Below are 20,977 nucleotides of genomic sequence, written 5' to 3' on the forward strand. Positions count from 1 at the left end.
TACAAGTCCAACATACTAAATAATTAAAGTTCCTAATGGACTTTGATTAATTAATTAAACTAGTTTGACTAGCCCAATTAATTAATCAAGTCCATTAAAATTAATTATTTATATTAGGACATGGCTTCATTATAAAAGATATTAACTGATTCTAACATACCTCCTGTCAACCTGGAGAAAAAATGGCGGCTTGTCACCTGCATCTCAATTATAAATGTATGAGGCACTGATGAGTATCCGATGAATACTCTCCAAAGTTCAAGTCAGTGCTATCCAAAACAAAAGCGAATTAACGAGAAAATGGAAGAATATAAAGATCTTAATAGGCATAATATAAAAAGTTACCTAAAAATGGATGTTTCCCTATTTATAGAATCTTATTATGCTTGTGGGCTTTCAAATTTATTTGGGCCTTAACCTAGAACTTCGACAGGCATCAAATTGGATACCATTTGATATTTCCGCTTTAACCTTGTGGGCTTTCAAATTTAGTTGGTCCTTAACCTAGAACTTAGACATATTGGACACCGTTTTATTTGGGCTTTAACCCATAAAATATTCCGAGCTTAGATTTCAAACAAATTGGTTGCCTTTGGAGTTTTAATATGACACAATAGCCATAAATATGAGTACTCTATGGGCGAATTACAAATACATTTTTTAATAATAATAATAATTTTTTCTCCTAAAAAGTCACACTTAGCCTCCTTTATTTTTAATTTTTAAAAAGTTTTATATAGATTGTTTTTTATTACCAGATTATTTAAAATTTAATATAAAATGTTAGATTTGTATATCTAGCAAAATTATTGGAAAATTTCTTTAACTAATTACAGGTGGTCGTTACTCAAGCTCGATTCCACAAATCCAATCTTAACTCATTAAAAAAAATTCTACGCATTAAATAACGAATATCTTTAGGAACACTGAAATTTGAGGAATATCCCAAAACATAAAAAATGGCCACAACGAACAATAAGAATAATAATTCTGAATCCTGTGGTTTGGGTCCAAATCTCACCGGCTATGTCAGATATTTAGTTAATATATATTTAGTTAATATATTAGGTAATTTCCCCGATCCTATTGAATATATATATCTAAAAAAATTCGACTTATCCCACTGTGCTTTTTCAGTGGAAAAATGAGTGCTTTTGCTTATTTCTTTTCCCTTTTATTTGTTGTTTGTGGTATTCAAATTTGAGAAGAAAAAACAAGAAGAAAACAAATAAAATGACTTTGTAGAGGCAAGTGTTGAACACTTTCTTCTTAAGAAGAATTTTCCCCTCACAATGTGCTAGAGGTTTGTGGCAATCTTCTCCCAATATATAACTACAACTCTTGAATAATGAGCACTCAAATATTCAAGTTTTATCACAAGAAAATGAATAAACTCTCTCTTGTTGAAGAAAGGAAGAAGATGAATATGCAAAAGATGTGTATGTGTTTGTATGTGTTTTTTATTTTTAATAAATCAAGTATTTAATGTTTTTCATGTGGAAGGACATTATCTTTCATTCATAGGGGTGTCCCTTGACCATTGTAACTGATCACACGCATCAAACAATGCCAAGGAAATGAAAAAATGCAAGAAAAATCGAAGGAACACGAAAAACAACAGAAAGGGCGCGCGTGTGCGCGCGCTGCAGAGCGCTCTCGGCAGCGCTCGGCAGGTGCGCGCAGCTGCGCACCTGCTTCTGGCAGGCGCGCAGACCCACGCGCATGTTACCATTCATCATTATTTTTTTTTTCCTTTTTCCGTTTCCGTCTCTTATATGTTCCGACTACTCGTTTAAAGTTCTTTCAACATTCGATGAACTCGTTTCGAGTTTAATTCAGAACCACCGAACTTAATATTCGTTCATTAAGCTCCGTTGTTCGTTTCGAATTTTTCCAATCAAACACATTGATTAATTTGCTTAATTTTTATTCATTAAGCATCAAAATTATCCAACAATCTCCCACATGAATGAAATTAATGCAAGAATGCTCGTGATGCATAAGAGAGAGTATATACGAAAAATTATCACATCAGGAGAAGTGGCTTTTGGCTTTGAACCTTCCTTAGTAGAATACAATCGGATTTACTAGGCCACGAAATGAACTTGGTGTCTTGAACTTCTTGGCGGTTCATGTAAACCCAAACAACTGTACGTACATGATAATCTTTCTTCCATTTCCATTTTGTTTTATTGGTTGTGTCCGTTTTGGTCATGGAACACATCTTGGCTTCATACGTGTTTCATCAAGGCGGACCATCCTCACACGTACATAGGTGATCTCCTTGTAAAAAGGGTATCCTACTTACCCCGCTTTTGCAAGCTACATAATCATTAAAGCTACCGTTTGATATGTGTGATTGAGTAAACCTTGGGATAAGATATATTAGTGATAGTAAGACTTAAGATACGGATGACTAAACTACATGTGATATAGTATATAGTGTTTGTTACAGTGTTATAACATATGCTGTCAAGTACACATCAATAAAAGAAAAAAATTAAAATCACGCGTAAGTACTACAATGCCCTTGCACATGTTTCAAGTATACGTGTACAGTTCATTTTCTTCTTTAATGAACTGGTTTGCAGTCAAGCACATTTCCATTTTCAAATCCCTTCTTCAGACTTTCACGTCACCTTCTATTTGTCGTTCTCCTTCAACCATTAACTCATCTCAGCCGAAGAAAACGGTGGCGTCCGAACTTAAGATACGTATTTATGTTTCATTTTTTCGCATCATTTTTGTTGGTCGTTCAGGTTTTTAAGCTGATGTCTTTGTTAGAAATCTTGTAGCATTTTCAGTTTCTTTAATTCGAAGTGATTTTTTCATCAGGTCATTTCATTTCTTTTTGGTGAAAAATTGCTACCCACTGTACTCAATTTTGTTTTTCGAACTTTGTTTTAGGGATCACATAATTTAGATGATATTGTTAATTACGTTGTTAGATTGTTAATTTCTTGTTAACTTATGTTAATCGGACGGATGTTTACGAGCAATGATAGTTTTATAGCATCTTCGATGTTAAGAATCATGTTTATTTTAGTCGAAGTTATTTATTGCTTAATGTCATCAAAGTGAGTGTAATGAGAGAAATTCATTTTTGTTTACATCTCATGCATGCTTCGCATATTTTTGTTGGATTCATGTTTGTAGACAAAGCAAGTTTGATTATTTTGTTTATTTGACATATCATTTAACTACACTATTATTCAATGCCATTTTTTTTATGTCTGATTTAGAACATTTACTATGCAGTTTGCTATGGACCTACGAAATCCACCCCAATGTCAGTGCGGGAATGGGATAATGCTTCTAAGGCAGGCGGGAGAATTTGCTACACGTCCCAGGAAGTATTACTACATCTGTCCGGCATCTTTGAAGCATCCAAACAAATTTATCTGGTATGATGAATACCATGGACTCCATAGCATGACTAATCTAGAGCCAACTTTTAACAGAAGTGTGTCAAGTGGTGCGCCATCGACCAACTTTGGTAATAGAAAAAACGTGCACACTCAACCTCCCTTCAATGAGTCGTCAAACCAAGCTGAGTCATCGACATCGAATATCGACCACAGGTCAATCTCGCCCTCAAACCTTCCCAAACATGTCCAACCAGCCCCGAAATTAACTGAAGAGCAAATATGTTGTTGTTTTGGTTGCTTTTCCTCTTTGCTTTGTGTCATCCTTTTAGCAATATTAGTTTTAATTGTTTCCAAGTAAGATGCATTGCTGAACATGTTTCTATGTTAGAGCACTATGTGTTTGGATCGTTTAAGCTGCTACTGTTTCTGGGATGTTAATCGTGGGTTTATATGTGACGTATCTTGCTTCTGACATGAGTTGTCACAGTTTTTTTGCTTGGAAAATGTATGATGCGANTTTGCAGCTTACTCCGAACTTATCTTATGAGGAGAGACCAGTGCAGATCTTAGGCAGGCAGGAAAAGAAGCTTCGGAACAAGCTGGTTAAGCGAGTAAAAGTCAAATGGCTCAACCATTCAGAGGAGGAAGCTACGTGGGAGTCTGAGCCAGAGATGAGGAGTCGGTACCCCGAATTATTTGGTGAGTTTTAATTTCGAGGACGAAATTTCTTTTAGGGGGGGGGGAGGGGAAGAGTTGTAGAACCCGTAACGTAGACTACGTATAAGCCATGCATAATTTCTAGTATTTAAATTAAAATGCTTTTATTGCATGAGTATTTAAATTCTTTTCCTTAAATTTATTTATTTTACGTAGTAATTTAATTGTCACCTTTTCAGTTAAATAAGTGAGGCCGGATTGGAGATGGAGTATTGAGATAAGTTAATAAAGACTTATTTAAGAATTGATAATTTAGCACGTTAGTAAATATAATTTAAAAAGTGGGCATGCATGCAAGTTATTGAATTTTTTTGGCATTTTAATTAATTTTTTTTAAAGCATTAAATGCATGTTTGTTTCATTAAATTATTTTTAATTATTTTTATGCATTTTATGCATAATTCATGTATGATAGGATTTAATTCATGAAATTTTAAAAGTTCACGCATTAGGGTTTCTAGGTGCATTTCACGTTCAATCGAGGATTGGAGACCGGAGAATTATCAGAAAAATTATTTTTATTACATGATTAATTTTTATTAATTAGTTTAGGATGTTTTTAAGTGTATTTTTCAAAAATAGGATTTATTGGATATTTTTACCCGCATGGTTTTTATTTTTAACGGTACGTAAATTTTATCGAATCGGAGGACTTTTTAAGGGTTCGGGTAATATTTTCAAAAAAAAAAAACCTTCCAACACGAAATATTTTACGGGAGTGTGTTTAGATTTATTGGGCCTACTTTTAAGCTTTTTTGGCCTAAAATTCTTCTTAGCTTTTAACTAAACATTTAATGGCCCATTAACTAATTTTTTATTATATAATTAAGCACCTAAGTGTCATTAACCTAAACCTAAAACTCTCACCAGCCGACACCCTCCCCCAGCTGCACTTTTCTCTCGGTTTCTTCACCAGCAAGTTCAAGAAATTCTCGGCCACTACAATCCTTGCATATTATAATTTTTCCAGCGCTCCTCTCTTCTTTTTCCTCACGCTTTGCATCATCAGGCACGCATTGTACCTTCGTTTTTTCATCACATACGTTGATATTACTGCTGTGTATACTTGTGTGCATGAAATATTTCGATCCATACAAGAACATGCAAGGTTTTGGGTTTTCTTTGTTACTCTTGCGTTTTTCGGTTGCTCACGTTTATCTTGTGTGTTGTGCAAAGGGCTGCCACATTCAAGATGTTAAGGGGCTGTGTAAAAATGGTTTAGGTGCTGTCACGTAGGCTGGGACTGCGATCTGTCCTTGTTGGTGAGAATGGTCGGCGGCTTGAGGTTTAGGTGGTGTCCTTGGTAGCCGAGAGTGAAGGGTGATGGGTTCAAGAGAGGTGGACGTTCCAGCGGTGCGAGAACCCTTCCTGACTTTGGACCAGATCCTGGTGGGCTGAGTTATGGTCTGGAATGGTACAAACACAGCTGGGCGTGGTGGTGTGCTCGATCGAGTGAAGGGGAAGGCGAGGAGTGTGATGCTCGCGCCAGAATGCGTGCGCGCTAGGGTGTGGTTGGGGTTGGGGGCCGTGAGTTTATATGTCCAGGAAGATGTCAAGGTGGGGCTTGGAGTGGTTGAGGAGTGAATGGTCTTGTTAGGTGCAAGCTAGGGTCGAATTTTGGAGTATTAATTGCATTAGGGTCCAAGTTTGTAACTTGTGCAATTCCAGCAGCTTTCAAGGGGGTGACCGAGGAGCTTAGAAGTCTGGTTTTTAAGATTTTAGGACCATTATAGTGTTTTTTAAAATATGATAAAAAGTGGGAGAAATTTGGTTAAGTTTTGAGTCGATTCGGGTTAAAACCGGGACCCCGGTCCAAGTTTTTAAAACGAATCGTTTAAGTTCTGATTTTTGGCTCGAGTTTACATCTAGGAATATTTTTGAATATGTTTTGGGACATTTTAAGGATTTTTGTAAGCTTCGGGTCAATTTTAGAGGTCCAGGGTTGAAACGACGATTTTTGGGTTTATAGGGGCAAAATGGTCATTTTGCACCCGGGGTGAGATTTTAGTCCTAGCAGCGCCCTGAGAACAAATCATAATATTTTAAATGTTCATGCATCACGTTTACGATTTTTATGCCATTATAATAATTATGGTGCATGCTTGGTTTAAAGGAATTAAGAGAGAAAAGTAAGAACGTGAAGGACACTCCGTCTCCGCCGAGCACGTCGTTATTTCGTTTGTTTTCTGTCAAAACAAACCAAGGCATGTTTATATCTTCTTTCACTCTTCAATCAAGCCATATAGGTATTTTTAAATATCGCAAGTACATGATTTTAATGCAAGAAGATCGAAATTGTTCATATTTAATTATGTTATTTAATTATATTACGTACAAATATTCATTTTGAGATTTATGCGATATTGCTTGTGGTCAGTTTACTATCATTATTTCACCCGGTCGCCAGTTACCGGTTAGTTCAGTTGTACCACCCAGTATACTGTGGCATTAGTCTGATCAGGTGCTCATTATTTCACCCGGTCGTCAGTTACCGGTCCGGTCGTCAGTTATCGGTCAGTTCAGTTCCCAGTCGTTAGTTACCGGTCAGCTCAGTTCAGGGACCACTTGCGTAGACCATAATCTCACCAGAAAATTATTACAAGTTATTTCATTACAGGGCTCCCGGTCAGCTCAGTTCAGGGACCACTTGCGTAGACCATAATCTCACCAGAAAATTATTACAAGTTATTTCATTACAGGGCTCCAAGGAGCAAACATTTTCACTATGATATTTTCAGTTCAGTTATGCGCGTACTATAATTACCATTGAAATGATATTTTACGTTACACCTCAGTACAGGAAATTTTCACTTGCATGCGACTTTATTATTTATTTACTTGTTATTTACGATACATGCATGCTGAGTCTTTAGGCTCACTAGACTTGATTGTTGTAGGTACTAATGATGTCGGGACCGAGGGCGGGGATCAGTGAGCCAGCTAGAGTCGGCAGTAGTGGGACCCGAGGACCTCACTTTTCAGCTTTTAATATTTTGATCGCTCAAACATTTTTATCAGTTGTTGGATTACCTTAACTTGTTATTTTGCGAACGATAATTTCTTCCGCTGCTATTCTGAACATTAAAAACTTGAATTATCATATTATTTTGTGAATGAGGCATTTTAATTACTTTAAAAAGAAAATTTTTAATTTTTCCGCAAATTTTCAAGTAAGGATTTCTAGGCCTTTACATTATTATTCCACGTTTCAATCAATTTAACTCAAGTTTGACATTTGTGTTTTGACTGCCTTTAATGAGTTAGTTGTGAGTACATATTCTCTATTTAAAGCTTACAAACGTATGAGATGAAGTGCATAGAGGAGACCTAATATTATATTCAAATATCATTCTTCCTCATCTACTTGAACGTGAGAATGAGTAAGAAAAAGAAACAAGCTTCTGATGATAGTGTTACAAGTAGTTGGAAATATCTATTGCCCAGTTACTGGAAAGAAGACTTCGGGTACGTTTATCTCACTTCAGACGACGAAGTTGAGATTTTATCATCCCCTCCTAAACGAAAAAAATCCATTTGTGCCCAAGATGTAGCTGTTTCGTGTGCAGAGAAAAAATCCTCATGTGATAAGGAGAGGCTGATAGCAAAGAATGATGTGCTTCTACATGTTGAAAATGGTGGCTGTAGTCGGATGAAGACTTTGCATTGCACGGTGAGCGGTGTAGGTAACGAGTGCGATTTCAAAACAACTGATATCCAAAGCTTATAGTCTAGTTGATGTTGCTCACCTATGAAAAAAAGTGGCTGAGAGTCTTGTTAGATATTTAATCTCATGGTGTGTATGACCTTTTTTAGTTTCTTTTGTGGCTTCTCAACAATGTATATATGTTATGGTAGATTGAAAGTTGAAGTAAGTTTGTTGCGGTCCTTTTTGTGTATTTGTTGTAAAGCTTGTGGTAAAGGTTTGCACACACCTTATTAATGGTTAAGTACAAATGTATTTGCTATATTGTGTCATAAGAATTATTAATTATTAATGCGTTTTATTTTAGTACGTGTGAGTGCAATCTTCAATTTCTCATTTCTCACACAGTTGCTTATTCATCTTCCTGTTTTTTTATTTAAAATCTTTGAAACCACGTTGAGAAGCACAATTGTACGAAAACGGTACGTGGAAGCCTACAACTTGACTTTCAATTCGATTGTCCATGCACAGCGAAGGAATTCTTGTGCTATCAAACATGTCTGGTGCATATAAAAAACAAGTTACCAAATGGGTCATCAAAATACTGGTGAATCGTCATCAAAACATATATAGCACTAAAAGTTGTTTAATAAAAGGGCTGGCATCATATGGCCAATTACTTGTCGATAAGGCAAGCGTAAACCACGTGTAGGTGCATGGTGGGGATTATATTTAAATACATCTTCATCGCCAATCTCCATTCGTTTCCATTTCTCCTTTCGAATTGGTACAAAAGTTTAGATAGAATATAAATAAATTTATTTTTATATCTTGGATGAATCATGTGTAGCGCACCCATTTTGCTAAAATAGTTGTTTATTCATGTTATATCATATTAAATATTTGATGATACCTGTATCTCATATTATTTAATAAAAATTATGAAAGTTTATAATTGTTTATAAAGAGTCGTTAAACTCATACAACAAATTTATTTCAAAAAATTGTAATTATGCATCCCTAACTCGACTCATCTCGATCCGACTCATGAAAAATATTATTTTTTAGTCTATATTCTACGTCTATTAATTCTCTTCATAACCCAACATCAATGTATAATTATAAGTATATCATATTTTTATGAAAATTTAGATCAAATATTGTTGATCTAAAAGCTGCACATATATTACTAGATACAAGTAATCTGAAAATTCTATGAACAAGACATTCACTTTCTGGAATACCATATAACATTTCTTCCCCAAATAAATCCATATACATGTGCCAACAAAGTGGAAGTCACATATCATGACGCAGCACAGTTATTTCAACATAGCAAAATACAAATATTTCAATACCACATGAACAAAAGGGGAAGGTAAAATAGAAAGCAACAAGATAATACGAACACAGCACTATCAATCAGTTTTAGTAATCCTTCGCACAAACGATAATTTTTCATCGTCGTGAAGGCTGAAGAACAATGCTAACTTCTTTGGTTTCTCTATCAATATCTCTGCTGCAATTTGCTTCTCACCCTTGCTTAGTCCAGGAATCTTTTGTAACACTTCCAGTACGTCCTTTGAAACAGGCATCGCGATCTCGTAGTCATGACTAATACGCTTACCAAGATCAGTTATTGCCTCCTTTGTCATAGCAGTAAAGTTATTGATGGCATCAACAAATAATTCTTCACCTTGCGTTGCTTGTTTTCGTTTCTTTTTAGCTACCTTTTGGTTCTTCGATGCTGTGAAGGAGTTAGTATTTGCAACAGAATTAGACTCACCACCACCCTCCATGTTCAGAGGTATGTCTTCGAATCCTATATTCACATCAACTCCTATGACATCCTCGATGTTTAGAACTTGTTGAACTGTTGTTGCGAAAGTTGATGTTCTCTCCCCTGTTGCACGATCAAATCCAAAAATTTCACACCAATCTGTATAATGTGGCCATGACTTGAATCGCCATGTTTTGACACTACTATCAATCTGTCAATTATATTTTAAATAAAAGAGATTCAGTTTTATAATTAAAATATCTTACACAAAATATATGTAATGTAAAATAAAAATGTAAACAAATTGTTTACGTTCAAGTAATCGTCACCTTCACAAATGCGTCGCACGCTTCATCTGATACCTCGATCATTTTTTGTGTATCATTCCACCCCATTCCACTTCTACTCAACATGGTAACCAATGTGCCATGATTTGTTTTTCCATACATGAATTTTCGAGTTGATATGTGGACAGCCTCGTAAGTCGGTCCCTGGGAATATTTTCATTATTGCCTTCTCCAGAAAATTCAAGTAGCCAGACTTGAAACCGTTCTCACTTTTCCATCCATTTGCAATTGCTTCTTTCAATGATTGTATCAATACTTCCTCCTCACGAGCACTCTACACCCGACGACTTTTTTCAGTTTTCCTCACCTTGTTACACATTGTACTGCTACATGTTCTAATGTCCATATTTACTTGTGTTCCTGTAGTACCTGCCAAGAAGAAAATAATGACGAATTAAAGTAGCACATTGATTCATAGATTAACAAGAAAATAACCATCTGCACAATGATAATAAAGAGAAAAATATAATGGCGTAAATTTAGATCATGAATCACATAAAAGATATATCCAACACTCGTGTCATCAGGAGTGCAACAACACAACTGTGATAACGACGAACAAGTCTTGCTTGCAAGCAACACAACAAGGATTACAATACAGTAAAGTTTATGTTCTAGATTTGATATGATTCTTGATTATTATACATCGACATTGCAAGGTTATCTCTCCACAAATCCCAAGTTGGGGAAGACTCGATATTGTCAATAAATTCCTCTTCAGCAGCTTCTGTTGTGACATTAATTACTTCATCAACCCCTTCTAGTGGGTCTTCAGGCATTTCAAGACGGATGAAATTATGTAACAGCATACATGCCAATATGATATGGATTTGAACTTGCAAAGGATAAAATGTCGGACTCCGTAGTACTGCCCACCGTCTCTTTAATAGACCAAATGCTCTTTCAATTACATTACGTGCACGACAATGTTTTGAGTTGAAATACTCTTTGAAGTTTTAAAGACCTCTAACTCCAACTGCCCAGTCGTCCATATGGTACCTTGTTCTCCTGTAAGGTGTTAAGAATCCATCGACGTATGCATAACCATTATCACATAGATAGTAGCATCCTGTAAAGTTTTGCCTATGTAAGGAAAGATTTGGAGTGTGCTACACACATGTTATAAGGTAGAAATAACACAAAATTTAAAATATATAATTTGTGGTCCTTTCGTATTATGCACCAATTAACATGATAGAGTATTATAATGAAAAATAATTCACACCTCGCGGAACTTTTAGACCATCCTCTCGGTGAATTGCATCTCTAAGAACCCTAGCATCTGCCGCCGATCCTTCCCACCCTGTTAGTGCATAAATGAAATTCATGTTACGGTCACACACTGCCAATACGTTAACAGCTGTTGTTCCTTTCCTTGTTCTGTATCTTGGATTGTCTTTATTAGGTACTTGAACATTGACGTTGGTACCGTCCAATGCTCCAAGACAACCCTACAAAGTTTGTGAAAATACACGACGACAGCTGTTGTTCCTTTCCTTGTTATGTATCTTGGATTGTCTTTATTAGGTACTTGAACATTAACGTAGGTACCGTCCAATGCTCCAAGACAACCCTACAAAGTTTGTGAAAATACACGACGACAATTCAGATAGATAACGACAGTGGGTGTAGTTTGAAAACAGAGGAAAGGACCTGTAGGGACCAAGTGTTTATAAATGTTTATATCATTGTACCTTGAAAAATTTCCAAGCATCGTTCGAGCAGTCTTCGGTCACTGGATCTGGCTTCACGAGAAGTAACGGGTGTAGTTTCAAAACACATCTTAGCACTTGGTGGAAATGAGTGCTGACAGTATGCCCACTACGTAGGTAGTCATGGCCAATTACCGTATTTTTCTTGTGATGTGCTAAAATAGACAAAAACATGGCAACCTTTTTCTCAACTCGTATATACCTAGATTCCACTAGGCCACCGACATGGGTTAGGAGATAGCATAGACGTGCAAATGCATTACGAGTCATTCGCAAATTAACAATACATTGGACATCTCCTATGTCAATGATCCTACGTAAGTGGTTCACTTGAGCATTTATTCTTTCAGGATCATCATGCCTTACACGTCTTCTATGTGGCCTACGCTTTCTTTTAGTTAAAAATTTGGCGTAGTAACACGACACAATGGTCAGGAACACAAAGGAAGCTATAAGAATTTGTTGCAACACTAGCAACTCTTGTGTGTATCCATCTTCTTCACCCATGACACATAGATGTCTCTGTCACGTCATAAATTTTGTAGATAATACATATGAATATCCAAATCTGAGTAATCATGCAGTAACATATTGAAGAAGTCGAAGTACACATCTGCAGTAATGAAAATCTAAACAGACCGTCGAGGTTAAGGATGGGGAACATAAGAAATAACACCACTGGTTGGAGATTAATGATGCAGAAGATTAAGAAAAAAAATACAGAAAAATAAGAAAAGGTTGCAAGTGGGAGCATGGACTTTGAATTCAAGACAAATATATCACAAACAAACAAAAAACAAGAACAAATCGTAGCTTTAACAGTAGGTTTTTCCTGTAAAATTTTAGATTCTCACCTCTACTTTTGAAGAGAAATTGTGTATTTCGACAACGCCTTCTTCAAAAGCGTCTCGCTCGGTCAACCCTGTTCTCAGAAAGCGATTGAAACTTCTTCTTGGCTCACAGTTTTTATACTTCTTTTTCTCCATTCTTTCTTCTGCCGCAGCTTTCTCGTTCCCGAAAGACCTTCCTCATGTAGGGTTCTTTCCTTATTTTAATATGTTTATTTTTAACTCAGTACAATTAATGAGGGCAGTATGGGGAAATTAATTGAAAATCAAGAACACTGTACAAGCCGTGAGAACACATCTCAAGTGGGTGGTGTGATATCTTGTACTAAGATTTCAATATTTAATATTGGGCCCATGGATATGTTATATTTATAAATAAGTCAAAGGAACAAGGGATGAGAGAGTATGTGTGATCTTATCCTTCTCTCATCCACCGAGACAAACAGGGGCTAAAAGTACAATACTTAACCTTACTACCTTTGTAGGCAACTTCACTCATCGTCTTAGGAATGAGGAGTGATTCCTCAAGTTCTCATAATTTAGTTGTCCCATTGAACCAAGATCTTGGGATCTCCAATCAACAAGGTTGGGTTGCAACTATGAAAACTTTATTTGGTAGGTTTTAAACCCATTCCTCTTAACAGACAATACATTTGATCTCTATTTAATGCTTTTGTAAGTGGATCCGCTAAGTCATCCTTTGATTTAATATAATCAACAGATATAACTCCATTAGAGATCAACTGTCGCACAGTATTATGTCTTCGACGAATGTGTCGAGACTTTCCATTGTACATACTGTTTTGTGCCCTTGCAATTGCCGACTGACTGTCGCAATGTATCATGATTGCTGGCACTGGACTTATCCCACACGGAATGTCCTCTAGAAAGTTGTGAAGCCATTCAGCTTCTTCTGCAGCTTTATCTAGCGCTATGAACTCCGATTTCATAGTAGATCTAGCAATGCAAGTTTGTTTCGATGACCTCCAAGAGACTGCTCCTCCACCAATGGTAAATAAATAGTGCTGGTGGATTTGGAATCCTTGGTGTTAGAAATCCAATGTGCATCACAATATCCTTCAAGTACTGCAGGATACCTTGTGTAGTTTAGTCCATATTCTAAGGTGTGCTTTAAATATCTAAGCACCCTAGTCAATGCCTTCCAGTGTGCATCACTAGGGTTACTTGTAAACCGACTTAACTTGTTAACCGCACAAGCGATGTCCGGTCTAGTACAGTTAGTGATGTACATAAGGCTTCCAATAATTTTGGAGTATGCAAGTTGTGAAACTGGTTCTCCACGATTCTTCGCCAAATGGACATTTACGTCTAAAGGCGTTTTTTCTGGGGTAGAGTCATAATCGTTAAACTTCTTTAACACTGTTTCTACACAATGAGACTGAGATATGACTATTGCTTCTGAAGTTCTAAAGATTTTAATCCCTAGAATTACATCAGCAATACCCATATCTTTCATATCAAAATTTTTTGTCAACATTTTCTTTGTACCCTTAATCAACTCTTGGTTATTCCCCATTATTAGCATGTCATCCACATATAGACATACTATCACATAAGATTCTCGAGTGCCTTTAATGTAAAAACATTTGTCACACTCATTAATCTTAAATCCATTTGACAATACTACATTGTCAAATTTTTCATGCCACTGCTTGGGCGCTTGCTTAAGTCCGTACAGTGACTTAATTAAACGACATACCTTTCTTTCTTGTCCTTTAACAATGAAGCCTTCAGGTTGCTCCATATATATTTCTTCTTCAAGTTCACCATTTAAGAATGCCGTTTTGACATCCATTTGATGTATCTCAAGGTTATGCAAAGCTGCAATAGCAATGAGCACATGAATGGATGTTATTCTTGAAAATGGTGAATACGTGTCAAAGAAATCATGACCTTCTCTTTGTCTATAACCTTTGGCCACAAGCCTGGCTTTGTATTTTTCAATACTTCCATCAACTCTAATTTTCTTTTTCAATATCCATTTGCATCCCAATGGCTTGGTACTTTGTGGAAGTTCTACTAATTCTCAAGTATGATTTTGCAAAATGGAATCCATTTCAGATTTGATGGTTTCTTTCCAATAAGGAGCTTCAGGGCTAGCCAAAGCATCTTGTATGTCCTTTGGTTCATTCTCCAACATAAAAATATGGAAGTCTAGACCAAAGGACTTTGAGATTCTAGTTCTTTTGCTTCTTCTTGGCTCTTGCTCATTTGAAGAGCCTTCCAATGGTATAGCATTTTCATTTAAAGTTGGCTCATGTGTCGGTACTTGTCCTTCATGTTCCGTCTCAAGTTTTTGCTTGCTAGAACCATTTTCTTTCATTTTCTTACAAGGAAATATATTTTCAAAAAATACTGCATTTCTTGACTCAATTGTCATGCTCGTATTCATTTCTGTATTTTCAGATTTGTGCACTATAAACCTATAGGCACTACTATTATATCAATATCTGATGAATATGCAGTCGACCATCTTTGGTCTAATTCGCTCTTGTTTAGGCTTTGGTATTTCAACCTTAGATAGACACCCCCACACTTTGAGGTACTTGTAGGAAGGCTTATGACCTTTCCACAATTCGTATGGTGACTTGTCAATTTTCTTGTGGGGTATCTTGTTCCAGATGTGATTAGCCGATAGTATTGCTTCCCCCCCACAAGTTTTGGGGTAGTCCTGAACTTATTAACATAGCATTCATCATATCTTTCAGAGTTCGATTCTTTCTTTTAGCAATGTCATTCGATTGGGGTGAATAAAGAGCAGTCGTTTCATGAATTATTCCCACAGATGTGCAGAATTCATCAAACGGTGCTCCGTATTCGCCTCCTCTATCTCTTCGAACCCTTTTTATTTGTTTGCCTAGTTGATTCTCAACTTCGGTCTTATAACCTTTGAATGCTTCAAGAGCTTCATCTTTCGACCTCAAAAGATATACGTAACAGTACCTTGTATTATCATCAATGAATGTCACATAGTATCTTTTCTCTCCTCTAGTTTGTACAAACTTTAAATCCCCAAGATCGGTGTGTATTAATTCTAGAGAAGTTGTACATCTTTCAATCGAGTGGTAATGCGCTTTGGTCATTTTTGTTTCAACAGATATTTCGCATTTGTGTGTTGGATCGACGTTGTGTTTAGGTAATAATTCCAGTTTCATTAAACGTTGCAAGGTATTAAAATTTAAGTTTCCTAAACGAACATGCCATAAATGAGAACACTCAATCAAGTAAATAGAACTTTTGTCTTTATTATTTTCAACAACATTTTGGCGTATAGCCATTACATTCAACTTGAAAAGGTTCTCATCGAGACATCCTTTTCCAATAAAATGACCATTCTTGGTCAATACAACCTTGTTAGACTCAAATCCTAGTCTAAACCCGTGTTTGACCAACAGAGACCCCGACACGAGGTTCTTTCTTATGTCCGGTACATGAAGTGCATCAACAAGAGTTACTTCCAAACCCGATGTCATCTTCAGTACCACATTTCCGGTGCCCACCACCTCAGATGTAACGGAGTTCCCCACGTACAGTTTTCTCTCGGTCGATGGAGTGTATGTGGAGAACAACTCCTTGTTGGAGCATATATGTCGAGTTGCTCCAGTATCAACCCACCGCTCGTTGGGTTTTTCCACCAAATTTGCTTCTAAAATAACTGCAGATAAATCAAGTTCAGAAAAATAAAATGGTACCGACCTTTCTTGAACTACGTTGGCTTGAGGATTTCCCTTCTTTGGCGTCCTACAATCCTTAGCCTTGTGATTCGGTTTTCCGCAGTTATAACAAGTGCCTTTGAACTTCTTCTTATTTGGTGGTTGTTGGCCTTGTTGTGGTTGCTTCTCAAACTTCCTCTTCTTCTCTTTGAAACTTGATTCAACAATGTTCACCATTGCCGTCATTTTACTTGCCTTGGCCTCGGTGCTCTTGTTGTCTTCTTCTATCCTCAATCTCACAATGAGATCCTCCAATCCCATCTCCTTCCTTTTGTGTTTCAAATAGTTTTTGAAATCCTTCCACAAAAGAGGGAATTTCTCTATCATAGCAACAACTTGGAAGGACTCGCTTAGACTCATTTCTTCCGCATGAATCTCGTGCAAGAGAAGTTGTAGTTCTTGCACTTGACTCACCACGGATTTTGAGTCCACCATCTTGTATTCCAAAAATCTCCCAACAATAAACTTTTTCAAACCTGAATCCTCGGCCCTGTATTTCTTATCAAGCATATCCCAAAGTTCCTTGGCAGTCTTGACTTGACAATACACATTGTACAATGTAGTGTCAAGTCCATTGAGGATGTAGTTCTTGCACAGGAAATCAATTTGGTTCCATGCATCCAAAGCGGCCCTCATGTTGGTGTCTGTCTCGTTTTCAGCAACGGTGGGAGGATGCTCCTTCAAGAACCTTGAAAAACTCAAGGTTGTGAGATAGAAAAGCATCTTTTGTTGCCATATTTTGAAATCCAAACCACAAAACTTTTCTGGTTTCTCTCCTGGTGCAACAGTTGCATGTGGTGTTGTAGATGATGATGCCATTCAGATTCTTCTTGCAATTGAATAAAAATCCAAAATTCTTCTTAAGATTGTTGTTTGTGGTATTCAAATTTGAGAGGAAAAACAAGAAGAAAACAAAGAAAATGGCTTTGTAGAGGCAAGTGTTGAACACTTTCTCCTTAAAAAGAATTTGCCCTTCACAATGTGCTAGAGGTTTGTGGAAATCTTCTCCCAAGATACAACTACAACTCTTGAATAATGAGCACTCAAATATTCAAGTTCTATCACAAGGAAATGAATGAACTCTCTCTTGTTGAAGAAAGGAAGAAGATGAATATGCAAATGATGTGTATGTGTTTGTATGTGTTTTTGATTTTTAATAAATCAAGTATTTAATGTTTTTCATGTGTAAAGACATGATCTTTCATTCATAGGGGTGTCCCTTGACCATTGTAACTGATCACAAGCATCAAAAAATGCCAAGAAAATGAAAAAATGCAAGAAAAATCGAAGCGACACGAAAAACAGCCGAAGGCGCGCCTGCCGAGCAAAAAATACGAAATCATCATACGTTATGCATAAAATGCTGAATTTAGGCTTAAGCAAAAAAATATAAATTATATTGACTTTTAATATGATTTAAATTATTTCGATCCAAATAATATATAAAAATAATGAGTTTATTAGAAATGCATAAAAATTTTATTTTGGTAGAAACAAATAAACCCAATAAAAACTCAGCCAAAAGTTTTAATACTTCATTTTATAAGAAAACATTTATTTTTATAATATTAGCTTGACGTGCCAACTATTACCATTGACCACTTAATATTCAACTTTGAACAAAATTTCAATCTTTTTCACGGTTCACTGCTAATTACATTCTTAATTATCACTCAATCAGTGAGTTCAAACGGATTCATTTCAACCCAACCCATACACAGACAGCCATAAAATCCACTGGGGGGAAGGAAATATCGAAAATAAGATCTCGTAATTTCAAGAATACACGGCATAAAATAGTAATAGTAATAGTAATAGTAACAGAACAAATAATCTAAACCCGGATACTCATATCTCCATGCAAGTAAATGTCAGGTAAAACATTCAAATGCCTAAAAACGAAGTACTTGAAAACTCAATACTCAGTCCAAGATCAAAATCACAACTCCGGAACTCTGGTGTGGTTCAAAACTTGAATCCCCATCCATTAAGCAATCTAGTCGAAAACGAAATTGCTTGATAATCTCACCATTCTCGTAAAGGAGTGGTTCAAATACGAGGAAAAAGCATACGAACAAAGAAAACTCTAAAATCCTGTCATAAAACAGAGAAATTGAGACCAACGCATTCAATCGCCAACGACGACGATCTTTCCAACTGTTTCACTTGGCACCTTTCTTGGCAGCAGCCTTGGTCACCTTGGCACCGGTAGGATCTTTCTTCTCAACACTCTTGATCACACCAACGGCAACAGTTTGACGCATATCACGCACAGCGAAACGACCAAGGGGTGGGTACTCTGAGAAGGTCTCGACAACCATCGGCTTGGTGGGAATCATCTTTACGAGTCCAGCATCACCGTTCTTCAAGAATTTGGGCTCCTTCTCGAGCTCCTTGCCAGATCGCCTGTCGATCTTGGTCACAAGTTCTGCAAACTTGACAGCAATGTGGGAGGTGTGACAGTCGAGCACTGGGGCATATCCGTTACCAATTTGGCCAGGGTGGTTCATAATGATGACCTGGGAGATGAAGTTGGCAGCTTCCTTGGCGGGATCATCCTTCGAGTTGGAAGCCACGAAGCCACGCTTGAGATCCTTGACAGCAACATTCTTGACGTTGAACCCGACATTGTCACCCGGAAGAGCCTCAGGCATGGATTCATGGTGCATCTCAACGGACTTAACTTCAGTGGTCAGACCAGTGGGACCGAATGTGACAACCATTCCAGGCTTGATCACACCTGTCTCAACACGACCAACTGGGACAGTACCAATACCACCAATCTTGTAAACATCCTGAAGTGGGAGACGAAGTGGCTTGTCTGAGGGCCTCTTGGGCTCTTGGATCATGTCAAGAGCTTCCAGTAGAGTTGAGCCCTTGTACCAATCGAGATTCGTGGATCTCTCAATCATGTTGTCTCCCTCAAAACCAGAAATTGGGACAAATGGGATTTTTTCGGGATTGTATCCAACCTTTTTAAGGTAGGAAGAAACTTCCTTCACAATTTCGTCATACCTAGCCTTGGAGTACTTCGGAGTGGTGGCATCCATCTGCTCATATAAATATATAACATCATTATGTTAAATCTTCCAGGATTCAAACAAAAGAGATACTTAACCACAAAACTTAGTGAATTTAGATGATGAACATTTCTCACCTTGTTGCAGCAACAAATCATCTGCTTGACACCTAGAGTAAAAGCAAGCAATGCATGCTCACGGGTCTGACCATCCTTGGAAATACCAGCTTCAAAACCACCAGTGGTGGAATCAATGATGAGGACAGCACAATCCGCCTGCGAGGTGCCAGTAATCATGTTCTTGATAAAGTCACGGTGTCCAGGAGCATCAATCACAGTGCAGTAGTACTTCGTGGTCTCAAACTTCCACAAGGCAATATCGATGGTGATACCACGTTCACGTTCAGCCTTAAGCTTGTCCAGCACCCAGGCATACTTGAATGACCTCTTGTTCATCTCAGCTGCCTCCTTCTCAAACCTTTCAATGACTCTCTTGTCAATACCTCCAAGCTTGTAGATCAAGTGACCTGTGGTGGTAGACTTCCCAGAGTCGACATGGCCAATGACCACAATGCTAATGTGAATCTTTTCCTTACCCATGTGATGAGCTTAATAATCAAACTGCAACGAGAAACAAACTTTTTAAGACGACTGTACATGTACAATACAATGGCATTTTTCTTGCATCAATCATTACAATCAAACATCAAAACATCCTAAAACACAAATGCTACCAAGTCTTAACAGTTAAACTGGTCTTTCAACCAGACTGCAAATAGCAGCATCCAGCAATCATCATAAAACAAAATTTCTACAACTAAAAGTACAAAGAAAAAATAACTTGACAATCACGAAACAAATATTAACTCTTGAATCCATCCACATTTAAAGGATAAAATTTGAAGCGATAACCTTTCAGATCTCAAAGGACGGTTCAATACATAGAGAAGCTTTAAACAATAAACAGCAATGAATTTCCATGAATATCTTAAACCAAACTATTTAAGATTCATAATCGAACACATGAAATTAAACAATCATTTCAATTTGTCTAATATTGTAACAAAAAAGCCTCCAAAATCAGATTCGCGTCAAAATTATTTTAGATCCGTAAAAAGTATAGGAATTAAATACCTCTCAGAACATAATCAGATATATTACAAATTATCAATTTAACCAAACAGCAAGTTATAATTCACCAAAAAAAGTCAATTTTTTTTTTAAAAATCCATAGAACATAATCCGATATAGAAAAATCTCTACGAAATCAAGAATGTAAGGGTAGAGTTACCTACGTAAAAAGCTTAAGATCCCTCGCTCGCCGTAGGCTGCAAGGAGAGAGTTCGAGTGTATGAATAGGAGGAAGGGAGAGGAATTGGGGCATATAAATGATGAACTCCATTAGGGTTTTGACGTTGGCCGTTCGATCAAATAGATAATCGACGATCTGAACTCCATTAGGGTTTTGATGTGGGCCGTTCGATCAAATAAGTAATCTGACGGTTATTAACTGGGGATCTTTTCTTGAAAGAGCGAGAGAAACATCATTAAGCCCATGTTATAAAAATAATTTTATATTATATAACATATCCAAATATATATATATATATATATATTTCTTTTTATTACGTCTAACGAATCAAACAGCAAGTTATTCGAAGTTCGACTAGATAAAAATCATATTTGATTTCGTTCGTTAATCTTGTTGAGTGGAGCTCGAGCTTGACAATTTTAGTAAGTCATGTTCGAGCTTAAAGATATTCGACTCGTGAGCTCGAAAGTATGCTCGTTTATAGAATCGCGAGTCTG

The 20,977-nt window shown here is 36.9% G+C and overlaps 1 protein-coding gene, 1 long non-coding RNA gene and 1 pseudogene across 3 annotated transcripts; 1 reads left to right on the forward strand and 2 right to left on the reverse strand.

Annotated features, from left to right (window-relative positions):
• The first annotated feature begins 2,690 nt into the window (after nt 1-2,690).
• LOC140980086 (uncharacterized) lies at nt 2,691-3,581 on the forward strand. Its single transcript, XR_012175875.1, has 2 exons — nt 2,691-2,835; nt 3,259-3,581. It is a non-coding gene; the product is annotated as an uncharacterized lncRNA (long non-coding RNA).
• A 5,362-nt stretch (nt 3,582-8,943) lies between these two features.
• On the reverse strand, nt 8,944-12,577 carry LOC140980447 (uncharacterized; annotated as a pseudogene).
• A 5,402-nt stretch (nt 12,578-17,979) lies between these two features.
• On the reverse strand, nt 17,980-20,581 carry LOC140980662 (elongation factor 1-alpha-like). Of its 2 annotated transcripts, none has more exons than XM_073446632.1 (3): nt 20,464-20,581; nt 19,307-19,789; nt 17,980-19,199 (listed from the first exon to the last, which is right to left on the reverse strand). In XM_073446632.1, the coding sequence occupies exons 2-3, from the start codon at nt 19,766-19,768 to the stop codon at nt 18,312-18,314; spliced, it is 1,350 nt and encodes a 449-aa protein (XP_073302733.1). In that variant the 5' UTR covers nt 19,769-19,789; nt 20,464-20,581; the 3' UTR covers nt 17,980-18,311. The 2 variants fall into 2 exon arrangements, with proteins under 2 accessions (XP_073302733.1, XP_073302732.1); XM_073446631.1 differs by having other exon boundaries at nt 20,460-20,581.
• Between the last annotated feature and the right edge of the window lie 396 nt (nt 20,582-20,977).

The sequence above is a fragment of the Primulina huaijiensis genome, chromosome 7 (genome assembly GCF_012295235.1).
Source record: "Primulina huaijiensis isolate GDHJ02 chromosome 7, ASM1229523v2, whole genome shotgun sequence".
Classification (NCBI taxonomy): Eukaryota; Viridiplantae; Streptophyta; class Magnoliopsida; order Lamiales; family Gesneriaceae; genus Primulina; species Primulina huaijiensis.

Bases quoted from the DNA above. Each gene is read 5' to 3' on its own strand.
- LOC140980662 (XM_073446632.1), bottom strand. From the start codon at position 19,768: ATGGGTAAGGAAAAGATTCACATTAGCATTGTGGTCATTGGCCATGTC. The intron at 19,200-19,306 runs GTGAGAAATGTT...TTATATGAGCAG, and splicing joins TGATTTGTTGCTGCAACAAG to ATGGATGCCACCACTCCGAA.